At 41.3% G+C, this 23850-nt stretch overlaps 2 protein-coding genes across 10 annotated transcripts in view; both read left to right on the forward strand.

The window, feature by feature from the left end:
- Positions 1–23850, forward strand: part of FBXL2 (F-box and leucine rich repeat protein 2) — a 116360-nt gene that overhangs the window by 74683 nt on the left and 17827 nt on the right. For 4 of the 9 annotated variants that reach the window (XR_001822970.2, XM_037736037.1, XM_037736036.1 and 1 more), the window contains 3 exons: positions 6745–6799; positions 7060–7134; positions 20530–20624. The exons of 2 other annotated variants lie outside the window; for them this stretch is intronic. Coding sequence is in view for 3 of the 7 variants with exons in the window: in XM_017521710.2 (XP_017377199.1) it covers positions 6745–6799; positions 7060–7134; positions 20530–20624 (225 nt within the window). In the remaining 4 variants the exon portion in view is untranslated. Of the gene's footprint in view, positions 1–6744; positions 6800–7059; positions 7135–20529; positions 20625–23668; positions 23677–23850 lie in introns of all 9 variants that reach the window. 3 more of the 9 variants (XM_037736038.1, XM_037736034.1, XM_017521711.2) reach the window with 1 other exon arrangement.
- LOC108299438 (PIN2/TERF1-interacting telomerase inhibitor 1-like) lies at positions 12880–14433 on the forward strand. Its single transcript, XM_037735982.1, has 2 exons — positions 12880–12972; positions 13253–14433. The coding sequence occupies exons 1-2, from the start codon at positions 12880–12882 to the stop codon at positions 14186–14188; spliced, it is 1029 nt and encodes a 342-aa protein (XP_037591910.1). The 3' UTR covers positions 14189–14433.

Here is a 23850-nt window from a genome sequence, read left to right on the forward strand (position 1 = left end):
TGAGGAGTTGTGATCCCTTATAGGAGAAGAGGTGTTCTGGTTTCGGGTGTTTTCATCCTCTTTATGCTGCTTTCTTCCCATCTTTATGGATTTATCCACCTGTTGTCTTTGTAGTTGCTGGCTTTCAGATTGGGTCTCTGAGTGGACATTCTGTTTGTTGATGGTGAGGTTATTTCTGTTTCTTAGTTTTCCTTCTAACAGTCTGGCCCCTCTGCTGTAGGTCTGCTGAGGTCCACTCCAGGCCCTGCTTGCCTGGGGATCACCTGCAGCAGCTGCAGAACAGTAAGGGTTGCTACCGGTTTTCTTCTTCTGCTATCTTTGTCCCAGAAGGATACCTGCCAAGTGTCAGTCTGATCTCTCCTTTATGAGGTGGCTCTTTGGATATACAGGGGTCAGGGAGCTGCTTGAGGAGACAGTCTGTTCTTTATAGTAGCTCAGATGCTGAGCTGTGAGCTCCATTGTTCATTCAGAGCTGCTGGGCAGGTACATTTAGGTCTGCTGCAGCAGAACTCATAAACTACTTTTTGTTCCCAGGTGCTCTGTCCCAGGGATTTAGGGCTTTATTTATGAGTTTCCTTTGTGCTGCTGCCTTCTTTTTTTTTCCTTCAGAGCTGCCCTGCCTAGCAAGGAGGCAGCCTAGTCACTGTCTGCCTGTAGAGGCTTTGCAGAGCTGCTGTTGGCTCTGCCCAGTTGCCGAGTGAACTTCCCTGCAGCCCTCTTTATATGGGTATAGTTAGAACTGCCTCGGCTATGGTGGCCCACCTCTGTATTGGTGGACTCTTTCTGTAATGGTGGGTTGCCTTAGCAATGGCCGCTGCCTCAGCAATGGCGGGTTGCCTTGGCAACGGCGGGCTGCCTTAGCATTGGCTGACTACCTCCCTAGCATTGGAGTGCCTCCGTAATGGCGGACACTCCTCCCCCACAGGGCTGGACCGTCCCAGGTTCAGCTGCGCTTGCTGTGAAACTCTCAATCCACAGAGTTACTGATTGCTGTTCTTTTGTGGGGGTGGGACCAGCCGAGCCTGATTGCCTGGCTCCCTGCCTCAGAGCCTTCTTTTTTTTTTTTTTTAAGTTGGTGTTCCAGTTGGCTGTTGAAGAGGCACCGGGATCTGTGTGTTTTCCCGTGCGGTGACTCACTGCGCTGGCTTAAACACCGGCACTGAGATTCGTGGCGCTTTTTTTGCCCTGGAATCTCCTGTTCTGGTTCCCTGTTCAGTCCCCTTTTTAAACAGATGAATGGGCGACTTCCTGTGGCTCCAATCGCCAGCCAAAAGGGCACCCGGACCAGTGTATTTTGTACGGAGAACTGCTGCACTGGGGCGCTGACAAAGCAGTCGCGCGGGGCAAAGCAGCCGTGCCGGCCAACACAGCTGCGCTGGCTGAAACAGCCACACTGGCGACCCATGGGGCTTCTCTGCCTGGGAATTTCCTAGTCTGTGGGCAATAAAAATGCAGCATCCACTCACCCTCTGCACTTTCACTGAAAGCTGCAATCCTGAGCTGTTTCTAAATGGCCATCTTGGATCGATCCCGCAAAAATCTTTAACAAAATATTAGCAAGTCAAATCCAGTGACATACAAAATAATTGTATCCCACAATAAAGCAGGATTTATTTCAAGTATGCAAGCCTATTCTAACCATTCAAAAATCAGTGTAATCTATTGCATCAACAGACTGAAGAAAAAAATCTTATGGGTCACATCAGAAAATGCAGAAAAAATACTTGACAAATTGTGGCACCATTCATGATAAAAATACTCGTCTGACTAGGAATAGAGAGGAACTTCCTGACTTGATAAAGAACATCTACACAAGACCTACAGCTAACATCAAATGTACCACACTAAAACAACATGTTAATAATAGGGGGAACTACGTGTGTTTATTGGCAGGTGTGTATATGGTAACTCTCTGCACTACTTGCTCTTATTTTAAATAAAAATTTTAAAGAGATAAATTTGAGAGGTGTCAAAATCATCCATGTGCAAAAAAATGGAAATATTTTACATGATGTAACAAAGGAATTAGAAAATAATTGAAAGGCCAGAAAAGAAAACATATAGTAAACATCATAATAATTGAATAGTGGCAGCTTTTTCTCTGAGATGATAATGTGACAAAGATATATTTCATTACCAGTTCTGTTTATCACTATACTAGAGAAGCTCATAGCCAGTGTAATAAGCAAAAGAAATAGAAAGTATAATTATTGGAAAGGAGGAAAGTTGATTCATTATTTAATAGTGAATTAATGTTTTATGTAGAAACAGAGCAAGACTCCGTCTCAGGAAAATAAATCAGAATGAATAAACAAATTTAGAAATATGGTTGGGTACAAGGTCAGTATATGAAAAGTAACATTATAAACTAGCAACAATTAAAGAATGACATTGAAAATATTCCTCCTCCCCCCCTTTTTTTTTGAGACAGGGTCTCACTCTGTCACCCAGGTTCACAGTTCACTGCAGCCTTGACCTTCCCATGCTCTGTTGATCCTACCACCTCAGCCTCCTGAGTAGCTGGGACTATGGGCATTCACCACCACATGCAGCTAATTATTATATATATTTTTTGTAGCAATGGGGTTTTACCATGTTGCTTATGCTGGTCTTGAATTCCTGGGCCCGGGTGATCCTCCTGCCTCAGCCTTCCAAAGTTCTGGGATTATAGGCATGAGCCACCATGCCCACCCCAAAATATTCCATTTTAATAATAAGAACATTAAATAACCAGGAAAAAAAATCTAAAGATGAGCAAGGTATCTATGTGGAAAACTATAACAATTACTGTGAGAAATTAAAGAAGTCCTAAATAAATTTTGGAATGGATCTTGTTTCTGGATTGGAAGATTTAATATGGTAAAAATCTCAATTTTTCCCAAATTTTCTCTTAAATTGAATGCAATCCCAGTAAAAATTTCAGAAAATTTTCTTGTGGAAATTGATATGCTGATTCTGAAACTTAATTGAAAATTCCGAGTATCAAGAATAACTAAGATAATCTTGATGGAGAAGAACAAAGTTGAAAGTCTTACATTACCAGACTTTGTGACTTATTATTGAAGCTTCATAATTAAAACAGCCTTACTCGCACAAAGACAGACAGACTAATGGAGCACAATACAGAGTCCAAAAGTACATCCAACCCTTTGCTCCCCTGTGTATATTTCTAACGAGGGTGCTATTGTAGTGCTTGCCTCATGAAGTTGAGGTTATCACATTTGAGATAGGAAGCACTTTCCAGGAAAGAATGTTTTGGAGGGATTGGACTCAGTTTGCCACTCGTGTAGCTATCTGCGTTTCTATTGCCAGTATCCCAGGCTGTGTAATTCAGTGCATTACTTTTATTCATTGAAACGTAAGTCAGGAATTGGCTTTGGAGTCAGTGTGGTAGTTTGGAGTATTGCCACGCCTATTTGTGCAAATTCAACTACTTTCAGTGTAAAAGGTTGGTGAGAGGGGAAATAATGTAAATGCTTTAGGCAATCTATTTTTTCATTCAGTAACCATAAAACTAGGTAGTAAGCATGAGATGAAAAATGTGAATTCCTGTTCCACCTGTTGGTTCATGTGTGTCACAATGTGTGAACATCTTGCTTCATTTGTGAGTGAAGCATGAATCCAGTTTGTTCCAAACAGCATACTCACTAAATGAAAACTACTTCATCTGTTATCAGTTAAGAAATAACATTGTAGGCTGGGTGTGGTGGCTCACACCTGTAATCCCAGCACTTTGGGAGGCCAAGGCAGGTGGATCACCTGAGGTCGGGAGTTTGTGACCAACATGGAAAAACCCCATCTCTACTAAAAATACAAAATTAGCTGGGCATGGTGGTACATGCCTATAATCCCAGTTAGTTGGGAGGCTGAGGCAGGAAAATTGCTTGAAGCTGGGAGGCGGAGGTTGCGGTGAGCCGAGATTGCACCATTGCACTCCAGCCTGGGCAACAAGAGCGAAACTCCATCTCAAAAAAAAAAAAAAAATGCACTGTTGACCTAAATAAGGAAACTGAGGCAAAATTAAGCTAGAGAGTTTATCTCAAGGTTGAGACTGAATCAGGAGAGGGGACGATTACAAAAGTTGTTTTTTGGGAACTCTCATTGGTTTCCAGAGTAACATTGATTAGTGATTGGCTGTACATTGCTGAACTATGGGGTAGGAGTTATGGCGACCAGTGTATGGCATTGTTGGGTTACTTTATAGCTACTTGTGTCAGTCACTCTAGAGCCCACATAGCAGCTCACATCCCTTAGATTAAAAGTTTCTTTTCTTTCTTGGCATCTAGTCCAATTCTGAGGGAAAAACAGCTGTGTTAAACTTTCCAAAGCAGTATATGTAATGGTCGTGGGCTTGTGCTCTTGAGCTACACTACCTGGGTTCAATTCCTAGTTCTGCCTTTGCTATCAATGTGCCCTGGGCAGGTTACTTAACCTCTATGCTCAGTGTCCTTACCTGTAAAATGAAGATAGTAATAGCACAACACCTCATAGCAGTGTTGTGCCAATCAAATGACTAGCATGTAAACCATGGCTGGCACATAGTGCATAATCAATGTTAACTGTTTTTGTTATCGCCAGTATTATTAGTACTGAGATGTGATAAAGGTGGTATACTCTTAGGGGATTTGCAAGGGAAACAGCTAACTCTTTTTTTTACCTTTGACTTATGCTTTTAGAACCCAATCCCTGCATGAAATCTGATTCTACTGTACCAGGCAGTTTCTCTGTCTGGTGCTTGTTTCCTGTAGGGAGCTGACAATCAGATATGGCTAGCTGTGGGATGGTCCTATGTCATAGGATACAGCTCTTAGGGGCAGGAGAGCCTTTGAGTTGGGCACTGTAGATGTGTAGATACCCTGAAGTACATTGAATACCAGGTATTGATCGACTTACCACCTATGCAACTTACGACCATTCGACTTTACGACCACAATCGCTAGCCACGACTGCTCCGCGTCTGGCAGCGCAAACGTTGCCCAGCTGGGCGTACGACAGTGCGGACCAGCTTCCGGCAGCACTACCATCTCCGTGTGCACCATTTCAACTGTACATATAGCCTACTCAACTTACGACCAAATCGTGTTACAACCAGTCCGCGGTCCCGACCATGGTCGTAAGTCGAGCACTAGCTTTATATATGTTTAAGTACTCATATTTTAGCCACCACCAGCATTTTTCTATGTGCTAAGATCCACTGAACCTTTTTTTTTTTTTGAGATGGAGTCTTGCTCTGTCACCGAGGTTGGAGTGCAGTGGCGCAATCTTAGCTCACTGCAACCTCCACCTCCTGGTTCAAGCGCTTCTCCTGCCTCAGCCTCCTGAGTAGCTGGGATTACAGATGCCTGCCACTACACCTGGCTAATTTTTGTATTTTTAGTAGAGACTGGGTTTCATTATGTTGGTCAGGCTGGTCTCAAACTCCTGACCTCGTGATCCTCCTGCCTCAGCCTCCCAAAGTGCTGGGAATATAGGTGTGAGCCACTGTGCCCAGCCAGAATCTTTAAAAGTCAATGTAGCCCTTATTATGCTTCTGTCCTTTGCTTTTCACTAGAAAATGACTGTAGTCTATACTGTAGGATGGCATCTGTGCAGTCATTTTCCCATGGAACTGCATGTGGGTGTGTTATTTATTTATTTTTCTAAAGATGGGGTTTCACCGTGTTGGCCAGGCTGGTCTTGAACTCCTGACCTCAGGTGATCCACCCACCTCAGCCTCCCAAAATGCTAGGACTGAGCCACCACGCCTGGCTGTGGGTGTGTTATTGTAGGGTACAACACTCTGATGTTTTATGATTCTACTCTCCTTCCCTGAGCCCATGGATTTTTATCACACCACTGATTTTTACCTTTGAAGAATTTTGAGGAACATTATAGGTGGCTGTTTGCCATCTTCCCACTCTCCCCCTTCCACACTCAGAGGCACAGACTCTCATATTTACTTTCCAGGACCCTCAGAATTGAGGGTTCTTGTTCCTGACTTCAACCCTGTCCACCTTTCTTTCACAGAAAAGCTGACCTCTGTTCTTGGCTGTCACTCTGCAGTACTGAGGCGCACACAGCTGTTTGCTCACATGCTGTCAGTAGCAGCTCCTCTCCTTGACTGCCAGAATGTTAAGGCTTCACTCTGTCCCCTGCCAAGCTGGCAGCTACTGCTCCCTGTAAGGCATTACCAATGCCAACTAAGATTTTGTTTGCTTCTGTCTGCTTTTCTTCCCCCACCCCCCCATCTTTCCTGTGTTCTGTGGCTCCTTGGCTTTTGGCTAGGAAAAACTGGTCACTTACAGATTTTGCCAACTAATGAGCTCCATCTTTCTGCCAGAGGAACAAATACTTCAAACCAAATGGGCTTTGTCATCAAGCTTTTTTTGACAATGTTATTTGAGGCTCGGGAATCTAAGCCTGTTTAGTGCATCTGCCACCAAAAAAGGGCTCATTCTGCTAGAGAGTTGGTCTTCAAATAGAACCAGTTATGGTCTTTCTCGTGTCCATTTCTTAGAACAATGGAAATACAAGCTTAATGATTTCTAAGGTAATTTGTACAGTGTGTCCAAAACTTCTTAACATGCAAACATTTAATATTTCACTGTAGTGATATAAAATTATAGTGCACTTGTATATTGCAGATTGAGGAATCTTGAAAAAACTTACGTATCCAGGTGGCACATTAGATTTTATCTTTCAAGTTATAATTATCCTGAAATGTTAACACCATCTCGTATTTGTGTTTTTTTCCTCTCTCTATAGAATATTTTCCTTCTTGGATATAGTAACTTTGTGCCGATGTGCACAGATTTCCAAGGTAGAGTATTCACCAGATTTTTAATCAATAAATGTCAAGTTTTATTAGAATGAGTTTTAGTTCAAATTACTGAAAATTAAAACTTTATTATCTTTTATACTTAATATAACACAATGGCATAAGATTGCATTTGTTGATTAACTTAATATACATCAAAAATAAAAGTTTGAAAATAAAGGTTAATCAAAGCTTTCTTTAATAGTCTCAATAAATGTGTTTCTTTCACCCCAATCCCTCTTCCTTTACTTCCCACCTTCCAGGCTTGGAACATCTTAGCCCTGGATGGAAGCAACTGGCAAAGAATAGATCTTTTTAACTTTCAAACAGATGTAGAGGTAAGTTAGCTTTGGTTTAGACAGAAAACTTTAAAAAGCTGAGTAGCTGTTCCCTCTTTCCCGTCTTTTTATATTTTACTGCATTTAGATCTACTATTAAAGTGCTGAGGTAGAACGAAAAAAGGAAAACTGGAAGAGATTTACATACATCAAAACAAAACCCTGCTTGCATTTTAAATTGTATCAGTAACAGACTGCTTTTCCCTCATTTATGTTTGTAGTCTGAGTTTTACTACTCAGCTTTTTAAAGCCACACACCTGCATCCTTAACACCTGGTTCAGAGCTTTAACCTTAGGAGACTTCACAAATATTTATTGACCTAAAAAATCTGCTGAGAATTTTAATTCAGCCTCAAAAGTGGAGAAATGGCAGAAGCACAGGCCCATGAGTGAGGCTGGAAATCTGAAGTGTCGTCCCAGCTCAGCCACTTAAGTCATATAACCTCTTAGAACTTCTGTTTTATTATCCGTAAAATAAAGAAGTAAAGTAATAATTAAGTCTTTTATAATTCCAAGATGCTGATATATTTATCTGTAAATATGTAAATATCTCCATTTAAGTGTGATAAAACTGACCGAATAAGGAAAGTTTATTTTAAAACAACTTTAATACTCAATACTAAATTTCTAACCAAAAAGAAAGTTGAGGCAGGGAACATTAAAGAGCATTGTACTTAGGAATTGTCTGAAGCGCTGGTTCAAGGGTCTTGAGATTCTGAAGTTTATTATCTACCTTATGTGAAACCTAATTTATTTCCAGTTTAGCCAACTAACTTACAGTAGTGGAACTGCATTTTAATTTAGTTACTCACATAGTATGTTTGCCATGTGTTTTTACCAAGGTGTACATGGTGGTGGTGGGGTGTTTCTTTTTTAATGGATAAGGACATTAATATGTTTAACAGTAGGATTGAGCTAAGCAATTTCCTGCCAGCTACTTAACCTGGCTTGACTTAGACAAACTAAATGGTCAGTTGTGGAGACTCTTCACCTCCTTCTTTAGGTTACTTACTTCACGAGAGTCTCTGATCCTCACCTTAAACCAGTGGAGCACAATACTTCCAGTAAGTGGGGCAGAGCAGAAGATTTCCCTTTATTAAATCAAAAGAGAAACCCCTTATTTCTATCATATTATGGTGTTCTGAGCTTGGAAGGAGCAGGGACCTCAAGGATTTGTGCCCATCCTGGAAAGATAAGCTCTAGGTCCTGTCTTAACACTGTAGTTTCTGAATTAGGTGTTCTTTAGTGCTCTTTTGAGACTTATCAGCAGTGATTACAATAGTGCCCACCCAAACATGCCAACATTCCATGCCAGTGAATGTAATTCCCCTTCAAACTGATCATCTCTAAATCGTTGTTCACTGTGTTTACTTAGTGATGATGCAGAGGACCTTTAATTTCTAAAAATTGTAGTCATTTCTACTGACCAAAAAGAGCGTTATTGTTTTGAAAAAGTTGAGCAAAATAATTTCTCTTTTTCTGTGGTTCTTCACGTCTCCTTAATTTTGATGACTTTTCCAACCATACAACCTTTTTGGGAAACACATGAAGAGCTTTTAAAGTCAGGCCAGGTGCAGTGGCTCACACCTGAAATTCCAACACTGTGGGAGGCCAAGGCGGGCAGATTGCTGGAGCCCAGGAGTTCAAGACCAGCCTGGGCAACATAGCAAAACCCTGTATCTACAAATGAAAAAACAAAAATTAGCCAGGCACAATGGCACACACCTGTAGTCCCAGCTACTCAGGAGGCTGAAGTGGGAGGATCACCTGAGCCCAGAAGGCAGAGGATACAATGAGCTCTGATTGTGCCATTGCACTCTAGCCTGGGTGACAGAGTGAGACCCTGTCTCAAAAAAAAAAAAAAAAAAAAAAAAAATTGGGGCGGCACCAAGATGGCCAAGAGGAGGCAACACCAGAATGCAGCTCCCAGCAAATGAGATGCAGAGGGCTAGAGGACTTCATGATTCCAAGTGAGGTGCCAGGTTTGTTTTGGGGGGACTGGGAGGATTCTGACAGTAGCTCAGGGAAGGAGCCAAAGCAGGGTGAGAGCCGCCCAGAGAGAATGAACCAAGACAGGGTGGGCATGTCCCCACCTGGAACGTGCAGCCAGCTTGGAGGGTCGGGGGACTTCACCCCCTCAGTGCTCCAATTCGGATCCCGTGCTTACTTCATCCCTCCTGCAACCCACGGTCAACGAGAGCCCTGCCAGACTGAGGGGCATGGTGGGTTGTGGATGCAAATCTGAGCCACGGCTTCCGCCTGCTGCCACAAGTTGTCCACCGGACCTGGGCGGAAATTTGGACTAGTGCCAGTGGGACGGAACAACCCGTCCCACAGAAAGAGGCAGAGTTGAAAGCAGGGAAACAGGTCATAAGGCCTGGCAGGCCCCACCCCCAACAAAACTCAAACTGAAGCCCGTGCACCAGAGAGCTTGGCAGCCAGTACACCAGTTTGACCCCAACCAGGAAGATCGAGCTCAGGGAAGGAGAGATGCCACTGGGAAGGGGGTGTCTAATTTCACCTTCACCCCAGGGAAGGACCACCCACCCAGCAACCTGACTGAATCCGAGGCAACCCAGCAGCGCCTCTACAGGCCAAAAAAGATGTAGTTCCAACTGCAACAGAAAGGACATCCATTCAGAGATTTCTCCTGAAATCACCAAATTCAAAGATCAAAGGGAGATAAATCCATGAAGATGGGGAAAAAACAGTGCAGAAAGGATGAAACCTTCAAAGACCAGAAAACGTCTTCCCCTCCCAGGGATCACACCTTCTCACCATCAAGGGAACAAAACAAGACAAAATGAGTGTGACGAATTGACAGAAGCCGGCTTCAGAAGGTGGATAATAACAAACTTCTCTGAGTTAAAAGACCATGTTCTAACCCAATGCAAAGAAACTAAGAACCTTGAAAAAGGGTTTGAGGAAATGCTAACTAGAATAACCAGCTTAGAGAAGAACATAAATGACTTGACGGAGCTGAAAAACAGCACAAGAACTTTATGAGGCATGCACAAGTTTCAGCAGCCAAATCGATCAAGCAGAAGAAAGGATATCAAAGATAGAAGATCAAATCAATGAAATAAAATGAGAAGGCAAGATTAGAGAAAAAAGAGTGAAAAGAAATGAACAAATCCTCCAAGAACTATGGGATTATGTGAAGAGACCTAATCTATGCTTGATCGGCGTACCTGAATGTGACGGGGAGAATGAATCCAAGCTGGAAAACACTCTTCAGGATATTATCCAAGAGAACTTTCCCAACCTAACAAGGCAGGCCAACATTCAAATCCAGGAAATACGTAGAACACCACAAAGATATTCCTCAAGAAGAGCAACCCCAAGGCACATAACTGTCAAATTCACTAGGGTTGAAATGAAGGAAAAAATCTTAAGGGCAGCCAGACAGAAAGGTCGAGTTACCCGCAAAGGAAAGACCATCAGACTCACAGCGGATCTCTCATCAGAAACCCTACAAGCTAGAAGGGAGTGGGGGCCAATATTCAACATCCTTAAAGAAAAGAGCTTTCAACCCAGAATTTCATATCTGGCCAAACTAAGCTTCATAAGTGAAGGAGAAATAGAATCCTTTACAGACAAGCAACTGCTGAGAGATTTCATCACTACAAGACCTGCCTTACAAGAACTCCTGAAGGAAGTACTAAACATGGAAAGGAACAACCAGTACCAGCCACTGCAAAAACATACTGAATGGTAAAGAACAATGACGCAATGAAGAAACCACATCAACTAACAGGCAAAACAACCAGCCAGTAACAAAATGGCAGGATCAAATTCAAACATAACAATATTAACATTGAACGTAAATGGCCTAAATGCCCCAATCAAAAGACACAGACTGGTAAGCTGGATAAAAGTCAAGAACGAATGGTGTGCTGTATTCAGGAAACCCATCACATGTGCAAACACTCACATAGACTCAAAATAAAGGGATGGAAGAAGATCTGCCAAGCAAATGGAGAACAAAAAAAAAGCAGGGGTAGCAATCCTAGTCTCTGATAAAATAGACATTAAACCAACAAAGAACAAGAGAGACAAAGAAGGGCATTACATAATGGTAAAAGGATCAATCCAACAAGAAGAGCTAACTATCCTAAATATGTATACACCCAATATAGGAGCACCCAGATACATAAAGCAAGTTCTTAATGACCTACAAAGAGACTTAGACTCCCACACAATAATAGTGGGGGACTTTAATACTCCACTGACAATACTGGACAGATCAATGAGACAGAAAGTCACCAGGGATATCCAGGACTTCAACACAGATCTGGACCAAGCAGACCTAATAGACATTTACAGAACACTCCACCCCAAACACATTCTTCTCAGCACCACATCACACTTACTCTAAAATTGACCACATAATTGAAAGTAAATCACTCCTTGGCAAATGCAAAAGAACAGAAATCATAACAAGCAGTCTCTCAGACCACAGTGCAATCAAATTAGAACTCAGGATTAAGAAAAGCACTCGAAACTGCACAATCACATGGAAACTGAACAACTTGCTCCTGAATGATGAATGGATAAACAATGAAATAAAGGCAGAAATGAAAATGTTCTTCAAAACCTGTGAGAATGAAGACACAACATACCAGAATCTATGGGACACATTTAAGGCAGTGTCTGGAGGGAAATTTATAGCAATAAATGTCCACATGAGAAACAAGAAAGGATCTAAAATTGACACCCTATCATCAAAATTGAAAGAGTTAGAGAAGCAAGATCAAAAAAAACTCAAAAGCTAGCAGAAGACAAGAAATAACTATGATCAAAGCAGATCTGGAGGAAATAGAGACACAAAAAACCCTTCAAAAAATCAATGAATCCAGGAGCTGGTTTTTTGAAAAGATCAACAGAATAGACCTGTAGCCAGATTAATTAAAAAAGAAAAGGGGGAAGAATCAAATAGATGCAATAAAATACAATGAAGGGGATATCACCACCAATTCCACAGAAATACAAACTACCATCAGAGATTACTACAAACAGATCTATGCACATAAAGCAGTAAATCTGAAAGAAATGGATAAATTCCTGGACACTTGCACACTCCCAAGACTAAGCCAGGAAGAAGTTGAAACCCTGAATAGACCAATAACAAGGTCGGAAGTCAAGGCAGCAATTAATAGCCTACCAACCAAAAAAAGTCCAGGTCCAGATGGGGTCACAGCTGAATTCTACCAGATGTACAAAGAGGAGCTGGTACCATTCCTGTTGAAACTATTCCAAACAATACAAAAAGAGGGAATCCTCCCTAACTTTTTCTATGAGGCCAATATCATCCTGATACCAAAACCTGGCAGAGACACAACTAAAAAAGAAAACTACAGGCCAATATCCATGATGAACATCAACTCAAAAATGCTCAATAAAATACTGGCAAACCCATTGCAACAGCACATCAAAAAGCTTATCCACCACGATCAAGTAGGCTTCATCCTGGGGATGCAAGGCTGGTTCAAGATACACAAGTCTGTAAACGTAATTCACCACATAAACAGAACCAAAGACAAAAACCACATGATTATCTCAATAGATGCAGAGAAGGCCTTCGACAAAACTCAACAGCCCTTTATGCTAAAAACTCTCAATAAAATAGGTATTGATGGCATGTATCTCAAAATAATAAAAGCTGAGATTCTCCTCGAGCCTCCTGCCCGCCGGGTGGTCGCAGTCACCCAGGTCCAAAGGCCGCGGTATCACAGACTCTGCGACATGTCGATGCTGGCTGAGCGTCGGCGGAAGCAGAAGTGGGCTGTGGATCCTCAGAACACTGCCTGGAAAGGCCGGGCGCGGTGGCTCAAGCCTGTAATCCCAGCACTTTGGGAGGCCGAGGCGGGTGGATCACAAGGTCAAGAGATCGAGACCATCCTGGTCAACATGGTGAAACCCCGTCTCTACTAAAAACACAAAAAATCAGCTGGGCATGGTGGCACGTGCCTGTAATCCCAGCTACTCAGGAGGCTGAGGCAGGAGAATTGCCTGAACCCAGGAGGCGGAGGTTGCGGTGAGCCGAGATCGTGCCATTGCACTCCAGCCTGGGTAACGAGAGCGAAACTCCGTCTCAAAAAACAAAACAAAAAAAAAGAACACTGCCTGGAGTAATGACAATTCCAAGTTTGGCCAGAGGATGCTAGAGAAGATGGGGTGGTCTAAAGGAAAGGGTTTAGGGGCTCAGGAGCAAGGAGCCACAGATCATATTAAAGTTCAAGTGAAAAATAACCACCTGGGACTCGGAGCCACCATCAATAACGAAGACAACTGGATTGCACATCAGGATGACTTTAACCAGCTTCTGGCCGAACTGAACACTTGCCATGGGCAGGAAACCACAGACTCCTCAGACAAGAAGGAAAAGAAATCTTTTAGCCTTGAGGAAAAGTCCAAAATCTCCAAAAACCATGTTCACTATATGAAATTCACAAAAGGGAAGGATCTATCATCTCGGAGCAAAACAGATCTTGACTGCATTTTTGGGAAAAGACAGAGTCAGAAGACTGCTGAGGGCGATGCCAGTTCCTCCACACCAGACGAGAATGAAAGCACGACAACCAGTGCCTTCACCATCCAGGAGTACTTTGCCCAGCAGATGGCAGCACTGAAGAACAAGCCCCAGGTCCCAGATCCAGGGTCTGACCTTTCCGAGACTCAGGTGGTTAGAAAAAAGATGAAGAAAAGAAACAAAGAGTCAGCAGGTAAGGATGTGAAGAGTTCCCCAAAGCTTAAGGCCAAGAGGCATACGGAGGAAAATCTCACAGGGGACAGGGCCCAGGAGCAGGGGGCCAAGAAGAAGAGTGCGGGGAAGCAGCTCAGAGGCCCCTGCTGGGACCAGGGTTCCGAGACCTCTGCTCAGGATGCTGGGGACTGTGAGCAGCCGCCTGAGGGCCTAGACTTCACCCTGAAGCCCAAAAAGAGGAGAGGGAAGAAAAAGCTGCAAAAGCCGGTAGAGATAGCAGAGGATGCTACACCAGAAGACACGCCAGTGAAAAAGAAGAAGAAGAAGAAGAAGAAAGATTTCAAATGAATCTCCCCAGCGGGGGCCTCCGACCACTCAGCTGTCAGGGCGCTGCCAGGGGAGACACTCTGGCCTGAAGTCAGAGCAGAGTTCTCTCCAGAGAGCCTGGGCGCACCTTGTGACATGCCCATGGGCTGCCGAGTCCTGCCCTCTCGCCACATTTCCCCCAAGTTAGGTTCCCAGGAGGACTTTTTTAATGTTCTAAATCATGGCTCTCAGAAACAAATAAATTTTTTTATAAACTCTGAAAAAAATATATGAAATAATAATAATAATAAAAGCTATTTATGACAAACCCACAGCCAATATCATACTGAATGGGCAAAAACTAGAAGCATTCCCTTTAAAAACCGGCACTAGACAAGGATGCCCTCTCTCACCACTCCTATTCAATATAGTATTGGAAGCTCTAGCCAGAGTAATTAGGCAAGAAAAAGAAATAAAGGGCATTCAATTAGGAAAAGAAGTCAAATTGTCCCTATTTGCAGACATGATTGTATATTTAAAAGACCCCATCCTCTCAGCCCAAAACCTCCTTAAGCCGATAAGCAACTTCAGCAAAGTCCCAGGATACAATATCAATGTGCAGAAATCATAAGCATTCCTAATACCAACAACAGACAAACAGCCAAATCATGAGCAAACTCCCATTTACAATTGCTACAAAGAGAATAAAATACCTAGGAATACAACTAAAAAGGATATAAAGGACCTCTTCAAGGAGAACTACAAACCACTGCTCAAGGAAATAAGAGAGGACACAAACAGATGGAAAAACATTCCATGCTCATGGTTAGGAAGAATCAATATTGTGAAAATGGCCATACTGCCCAAAGTAATTTATAGATTCAATGTTATCCCCATCAAGCTACCAATGACCCTCTTCACAGAACTGGAAAAAAACACTTTAAACTTCATATGGAACCAAAAGACAGCCCGCATAGCCAAGACAATCCTAAGCAAAAAGAACAAAGCTGGAGGCATCACGCCACCTGACTTCAAACTATACTACAAGGCTACAGTAATCAAACAGCATGGTACTGGTACCGAAACAGAGAGATAGAACAATGGAACAGAACAGAGGCCTTGGAGGCAACACCACACATCTACAACCATCTGATCTTTGACACACCGGACAAAAACAAGCAATGAGGAAAGGATTCCCTGTTTAATAAATGGCGTTGGGAAAACTGGCTAGCCATTTGCAGAAAGCAGGAACTGGACCCCTTCCTGACACCTTACACTAAAATTAACTCCAGATGGATTAAAGATTTAAACATAAGACCTAACACCATAAAAGCCCTAGGAGAAAACCTAGGCAACACCATCAAGGACATAGGCATAGGCAAGGACTTCATGGCTTAAACACCAAAAGCAATGGCAACAAAAGCTAAAATAGACAAATGGAATCTAAATAAACTTAAAAGCTTCTGCACAGCAAAAGAAACAATCATTAGAGTGAACCAGCAACCAACAGAATGGGAAAAAAATGTTTGCAATCTACCCATCTGACAAAGGGCTAATATCCATAATCTACAAAGAACTAAAGCAGATTTACAAGAAAAAAACCCATTCAAAAGTGGGTGAAGGATATGAACAGACACTTTTCAAAAGAAGACATATATGCAGCCAACAAATGTGAAAAAATGCTCAACATCACTGGTCATTAGAGAAATGCAAATCAAAACCACATTGAGATAACATCTCATGCCATTTCAAATGGCAATCGTTAAAAAATCTGGAGACAACAGATGCTGGAGAAAATGTGGAGAAAAAGGAACACTTTTACATTGTTGGTGGGAGTGTAAATTAGTTCAACTATTGTGGAAGGCAGTGTGATGATTCCTCAAGGATCTAGAAATAGAAATTCCATTTGACCCAGCAATCCCATTACTGGGTATATACCCAAAGGATTGTAAATCACTCTATTATAAAAACACGTGCACATGTATGTTCGTTGTATTGCTGTTTACGATAGCAAAGACCTGGAACCAACCCAAATGCCCATCAGTGATATACTGGACAAAGAAAATGTGGCACATATACACCATGGAATACTATGCAGCCATAAAAAATGACGAGTTTGTGTCCTTCGTAGAGAATGGATGAATCTAAAAACCATCATACTCAGCAAAGTGACACAAGAACAGAAAACCAAGCAGCACGTTTTCTCTCATAAGCGGCTGATGAACAATGAGAACACTTGGGCACAGGGAAGAAAACAACACTTACTGGACTAGGTGTGGGGTTGAAGGGGAGGGGAGGGGATGGAAAGTGGGAGGGTGGGGAGGATGGGAGGGATTACACCGGGAGAAATGCCTGATGTGACGGGGGTGGGGTTGGGGCACGGGGGGGATGGAGACAGCAACCCACCATGGCATGTATATACCTATGCAACAATCCTGCAGGATGCAGGATGTGCACATGTACACAAGAGCCCAAAATACACTAAAAAAATTATTTTGATATTAAAAAGCACTACTATTTCAAGTAAATATCATTACCTGTGGATTATTTGCTTATAAGATTTTAACTGACTGCTGACTTTCAGCTAACTGCTATATAAACACATCCCAGAAATACTTAAAAGTACAAAGGGGAAGCCAGTTCATGGTTCACCGGTTACATAAATAATTGAATGTGAAAACCTAAAATAGCTTGCACCAGGGTTTCAATCTAGTCATAACACTTAGCTTCCCTTTTGGGCTAGCACCCTGAGTCCAGCCTAGATTATGAACCAAGTCTTGGGGTCCTCCATAGTCCTTCAACAAGACCCTTTGGAGGATGCTTGCCCTAGGAAACATTTTATGGATAGTCTTAAAAATATGCCCTTTGGGAAGGAAGTGACAACTTTTGGATATGTTGAGAGAAAAGAAAAGTTGCCCGGCATAGCTGTAAGCACTTTGCGTACATTAATGCAGTTAATTCTCTTCAAAGCACCATATTAAAGAAACCAAGGCACAGAAAAGGTTGAGTAACTTACCCAGGGTCACTCACCTACTAAGAGGAGACTGTAGTTTCCTTGAACGGTGGGTTGCATGACTGGCACAATTCAAAGAAAAGGCCGAGTAAAGCATCCAGGTGGCAGTACACACGCTAGCTTTCCTTCGTCAATCTTTCCTGAATGCGTGTGCTTTAGCTGAAGTTTGGGTTGGCATTTTCTGTACCTTTAAAACTTGGACATTTTGTTGTCAGTGTTTTCATGGTTATTGAAGATTGTGGTAGGCCAAAAATGAGAAACAAGTAGTGTGAATCTAAAAGTGATAACTCCAAGGATGTTTAAGCCCATTTTAGGGCTTATTTTTCTCTAAAGCCCTTCATTCCAAAATGAATGCCTACAACATATTGTCTAGTAGATAAGACACAGAATCATTGGCTTGAATACTGCATTGAAATGGATTTGCTTTTTTCCTCCCTCTTAGTTGGAAACAGTGGAACAGAAAATTGTGTTTGTAGTATTTTATTCCAGTACAAGAACTTTGCCCCCAAAAAGGAGGAAGAGAAAGTTTATATAAATGTTACTAACTTGAAATGGAGAACAGTATGTTAGTTGCTCCATTTGTAGACATTGGTGTAGAGGTGTGTTACTTTTCCCTGTTTATTAGGAAAATAAATACTTATCTTTGATTTCTAAGTCATAATCTTTTTCCCCCTGGTGACAAAGATTTATTTTACACTTGTCTGGAAGTTTGCTTCAAAAAATATTAATAATTAATACAGGTAGTCTCAAAGTATAAATGGATGCTAGCAGTATCAAAAGTTGGATTTTCACCATAATTAAGATCTTAACTAGGTAACAATATGTATCCTATGGAGTTTTTTGTTTGTTTTTATGAAATGGAGTCTTGCTGTGTCACGCAGGCTGGAGTAGTGCAGTTGTGTGATCTTGGCTCACTGCAACCTCCATCTCCCAGACTCAAGCGATTTTCCAACCTCAGCCTCCCAAACAGCTAGGGCTACAGGTGTGCCCCACCATGCTTGACTCATTTTTGTATCGTTAGTAGAGATGGGGTTTCACCATGTTGGCCAGGCTGGTCTTGAGCTCCTGACCTCCAGTGATCTGCCCTCCTCAGCCTCACAAAGTGCAGGGATTACAGGCGTGAGCCACTGTGCCCAGTTCTTTTAGTTTTGGTGCATCCTGGTGAATTCGTCATGCTCACAGTTCAGTGCCAAGATTGCTGTTTTAGAAAATGAGGATAATAGTATTCCAAACAAATGAAACTGTTCCTTTTGAACTTTTCCTCCCTTGTGGAGGTAGAGGTTGTAGTTAGTATTTATAACTGCCTTCTTCTACGATGCATTTCTGTATTCCTTTGCTTTCAGCAAACACCTCAGCTGATAATGGCTCTTTACCTGGTGGAGTGACTCAGACCTTTATTCCTGAAGGGTCTGGTCATTAATAGTCCTGCTTGCAAACATATGAAAAAATGCTCATCATCACTGGTCTTCAGAGAAATGCAAATCAAAACTACATTGAGATACCATCTCACGCCAGTTAGAATGGCGATCATTAAAAAATCTGGAGACAACAGATGCTGGAGAGGATGTGGAGAAATAGGAACACTTTTACACTGTTGGTGGGAGTGTAAATTAGTTCGACCATTGTGGAAGACAGTGCGGCGATTCCTCAAGGACCTAGAAATAGAAATACCAGTTGACCCAGCAATCCCATTACTGGGTATATATCCAAAGGATTACAAATCGTTCTACTATAAGGACATGTGCACACGAATGTTCATTGCAGCACTGTTTACAATAGCAAAGACCTGGAACCAACCCAAATGCCCATCGACGATATACTGGATAGAGAAAATGTGGCACATATACACCATGGAATATTATGCAGCCATCAAAAATGATGAGTTTGGGTCCTTTGTAGGGACATGGATGAACCTGGAAACCATTATTCTCATCAAACTGACAGAAGAGCAGAAGATCAAACACCGCATGTTCTCACTCATAGGCGGGTGTTGAACAATGAGAACACATGGACACAGGGAGGGGAGCACTACACACTGGGGTCAGTTGGGGGGAAATAGGGGAGGGATGGTGGGGGATGGGAAGCTGGGGAGAGATAGCAGGGGGAGAAATGCCAGATGTAGGTGATGGGGAGGAAGCAGCAAATCACACTGCCACGTGTGTTCCTATGCAACAATTTTGCATGTTCTTCACATGTACCCCAAAACCTAAAATGCAATAAAATAAATAAATGGGAAAAAAATAGTCCTGCTTGGATGGGGTTGTTGTAGTTTGCTACCGGCATAAGTCACAGGGCATGGTAGTACTATGGGGTTCCCTAAGTGATCGTCTGTATCCCACACATACTCTTCCTTATCTCCATTTTGGGAGTGTTCATGAAGTTGTTTTGACTATTAAACGAGCCATAATAGGTACAAGAAGTTGTTCCTCAAAAAATAGAAGTAAGCCAGATGCATGTTAGGGATGTCACCTTGGGACACATTATTTCACCTGGCTGAGTGTCATTTATTTCTTCTGCAAAGTAGGGGCATTTATAACTCTCACAGGACTGCTATGAGCATAACAAGAAATAATATGTATGAAATAATCCCGGTGTGGGCCTGTAGTCCCAGTTATGTGGTAGGCTGAGGCAGGAGAATCACTTGAGCCCAGGAGTTAGAGGCTGCAATGAGCTGTGACCACACCACTGTATTCCAGTCTGGGCACCAGAGTGAGACCCCACCACCACCAACCCCGTCTCTAAAGTAAAAAAGTGATTTGAAATAGAAAATATTTTTTTTAAGTGGAAGAAGTACTTAATCAGTGTTCATTTTCTTTTTGCTTCCTGTAATCTCTCTGCCAGTACCCGGCAAAAGTTCCTTTTTCAAAGCAAATGTATTTAAGAAGGGGACTGCTAAGGAGGATGAGGGGGAGCTTTTACAATATATTGTTATGCTTTTAAAGCGGTAATGTTTAGCTAAAGTAGGATTTTCTTTTTAAAGCAGCATTGTCGTAGATCTCTGCTCAGTGGCTGATATTCCCACAGCTAACCTCAGAAAGCCTTATGATCAGTGGAATAGCTGTGAGCCCTGGGTAGGGAAGGCTTAACCCCGGGGCTAAGGCTTTCAAAAGATAGGGTACAGGTTTTTGTTTTTGTGTTTGTTTTTGTTTGTTGGTTGGTTTTAGAATAATTAATGCTTTGAGAATGTTTTTCAGTGCTTGCAGCCCCTTTATGCATGAAGGACAGAACTGAGGTGCAAGAAGAATGTTCTAGCATATCTTCTATTACACTTGGAAAAATATATTCAGTTCCTAGAATTCAGGTTTTTTTGCTGTTAGATGAGCAGCATGAAAAAACCTGTATTCCCCCCCCCCAACTTTCTTGATTAAAGGGTCGAGTGGTGGAAAATATCTCGAAGCGATGCGGTGGATTCCTGAGGAAGCTCAGCTTGCGAGGCTGCATTGGTGTCGGGGATTCCTCCTTGAAGTAAGTCAAATCCAGCGGCTCACTGTCATGGCAGCTTGTTGCAGACATCTTCATCAGCAAAAATAAGCCTATTACATGCTCTGTTAAGATTCTTTCTGTGGTAATTTGCATAGAGTAGTGAAAGGACCAAGACTTTGGAATAGCAAACCTGGGTTGGAAACTGAGTTGCTCTGTTGTTAGGGATGTGACCTTGGGACAAATTATTTCACCTGGCTGAGTGTCAGTTCTTTCTTCTGCAAAGTCGGGGCAGTTATAACCCCCACAGGACTGTTATGAGCATAACAAGAAATAATATGTATGAAGTGACTAGCACATAATAATAATATTTGTTCACCTCTTTTCTATTCCCTTTTTTTCTGCATCTTCCTAGTTTTCCTCTTATAATATTGCTACTTTTATGTCTAAATTGTAATAACTGATAAAATAACTATTTCAGAATTTTCCTTGGCGTAAGATAGAATTTTGCTTACTCATAATGGGATGTGATTTTTACATTAATTTTATTATAATTAGCAATATATCTTACCCAACTAAATATTTGCCCATCTCTTACTGGATAGCCATTATTTATTGGGAATGGTTTTTGTTTTTTGTTGTTGTTGTTGTTTTGTTTTTAAGACTGAGTCTCACTCTGTAGCCCAGGATGGAGTGCAGTGGCACAATCTCTGCTCATTGTAACCTCCACCTCCCAGGTTCCAGTGATTCTCCTGCCTCAGCCTCCTGAGTAGCTGGGATTACGGGATTACAGGCATGCACCACCATGCTCTGCTAATTTTTGTATTCTTAGTAGAGATGAGATTTCACGATGTTGGCCAGGCTGATCTCAAATTCCTGACCTCAAGTGATCCACTCGTCTTGGCCTTTCAAAGTGCTGGAATTACAGGCATGAACTGCTGCACCCAGGCTATTGGGAATATTATCAGTGTTAAGGATGTGTGCTGGCCAGGCACAGTCGCACATGCCTGTAATCTCAGCACTTTGGGAGGATGAAGTGGGAAGATGCCTTGAAGCCAGGAGTTTGAGACCAGCGTGGGCAGCAAAATGAGATCCCTTCTCTTAAAAAAAAAAAAAAAAAAAAAAGATATGTGCTTTGAGGTTTTCTGGAGACAGAGATGATTAAAACCTTCATGTCTTTATCCTCATGGCCTCTTGTATTACTTATGAAGTTCACTAAATTGTGATGTATCCCCCCCATAACCTTGGAATGCACTTTGTGTTCTTGCAGACCTAAATATTACCACAGTGTGCAGCAATCACAGACTTCCAGTAAGAATGTGCAACATAGAGTGAATGCAGACAGTAGAATTTATAATTCAAACATCTGCTACACCATTACTAAAAAAAAAAAAAATTGATTCACAACATCTTTTAAGTATAAAAACACTTACTTTAAATGTTATGGAACAAAATGATTTTCTTTAAATCAAGAAATTCAGTCCATCAAAACAAATTTTCTGCTAATTCAAAAGCTTTATAAACCAGTGGAATGGGGTGATTCTATCTTAATAGGAAGTTTAAATGGACCAATAGGTTTTAAGGTAATTTGTAATAGAGAACATAAATCTAATCCTGGTTTCTTTGAAGAAACTCAAATAAATTAGAAGATGTGGATAGTCAATGACGCTATCAAAGAAATACATTCTTGGCATTTGAAATAAAGTCATATCTACTAGCAAAACAACCTTATGGGACTAAGAATGCTTATATGTTTACCCTGAGTTTTAGAACAAAAATCTATATAAATTGGTTAGATATCTGTACACATTTTTACATGTGAAGACCAGATTACATTGAGAAATAACTGTAGCTTTATAACATCTGGAAATCAAGTTGTGTTAGTTTTCCAACTTTGCTCTTTTTCAAAGTTGTTTTGGCTGCTCCACATCCACCACACTTCCATATGAATTGAATTGTCAATTTTTATAAAACAGTCTGCCCTTCCTCCCCTATTTCCCCCCAACTATAGCAAGGGGAGAAATGCCAGACGTAGGTGATGGGGAGGAAGGCAGCAAATCACACTGCCATGTGTGTTCCTATGCAACAATTTTGCATGTTCTTCACATGTACCCCAAAACCTAAAATGCAATAAAATAAATAAATGGGAAAAAAAAAAACAACAGTCTGGTGGGATCTTGACTAGGATGGTGTTGAATCTGTAGGTCAGTTTGGGGGAGAACTGACATCTTAACAATATTGAGTCTTCCAATCCATGAACATATTATATCTTTCTGTATATTTAGATTTTTAAAAATTTCTCTCAGCATGTTTTGTAGTTTTCAGTGTACAGATTGTGCACATCTTTTGTAATATTTATCACCAAGTATTTTGATATACTGGTGTAAGTGTATTTTTCAATTATTCATTTCTAGTAAATGGAAATATTATTGATTTTTCTACATTGATCTTGTCTCCTATAACCCTGACAAACTCACTTGTTAGTTTTAATAGCTATTTTAAAAAATTCCTTTAGATTTTCTGCATACTCATATTACCTGTAAATGAAGATAGTTTTTCTTCCTTGTTTCCAGTTGATGCCTTTTTTTTTTCTTTCTTTTTCTTTCTTTACCTGATTGTATTGGCTGGAATCTTTAGTACAATGTTGAACAGAGTGGTGAAAGTAAATATACTAGCCAAGTTTCTCAATCTTACAGTGAAAGCATTCATTTATGATGTTAGCTATAGATTTTTTTCTCGATGATCATCAAATTGAGGCAATTACCTTCTATTCCTGGTTGGCTGAGTGGTTTTTTTTTTTTTTAATTGGAGATGTTAGATTTTTGTCACATGATTTATCTCCATCAACATAGATGATCATATGGTTTTTCTTTTTCAGTTTGTTAAGATCATGAATTAGATTGGCTCATTTAAACATGTTTAAACAGCCTTCCATCACAGATAAAGCCCACTTGAATTGCCATGTATTATATATTTTATATATTATTGGATCCTATTTGCTACAGTTTTGTTAAAAAAATTTGCATTTGTGCTCATAAGGAATATTGTCTTATGATTTTATTTTCTTATAATGCTTTTTTCTGGTTTAGGTATCAAGGTAATACTGGCTTCATGGAATGAATTGGGAAGTATTTCCTCCTATTCACATTTCTAGGGATGTGTTCAGTGGCTGACATCTATAATCCCAGTGCTTTGGGAGGCCATGATGGGAGAATCACTTGAGCTCAGGATTTTGAGACCAGCCTGGGCAACACAACAAGACCACATCTCT

The sequence above is a fragment of the Cebus imitator genome, unplaced genomic scaffold (genome assembly GCF_001604975.1).
Source record: "Cebus imitator isolate Cc_AM_T3 unplaced genomic scaffold, Cebus_imitator-1.0 Scaffold21, whole genome shotgun sequence".
In the NCBI taxonomy this organism is placed as follows: Eukaryota; Metazoa; Chordata; class Mammalia; order Primates; family Cebidae; genus Cebus; species Cebus imitator.

Coding starts and splice junctions, on each gene's coding strand:
- LOC108299438 (XM_037735982.1), top strand. CDS start 12,880: ATGTCGATGCTGGCTGAGCGTCGGCGGAAGCAGAAGTGGGCTGTGGAT. Junction 12,973..13,252: donor GGGCGCGGTGGCTCAAGCCT/GTAATCCCAGCA, acceptor ACAAAAAAAAAG/AACACTGCCTGGAGTAATGA.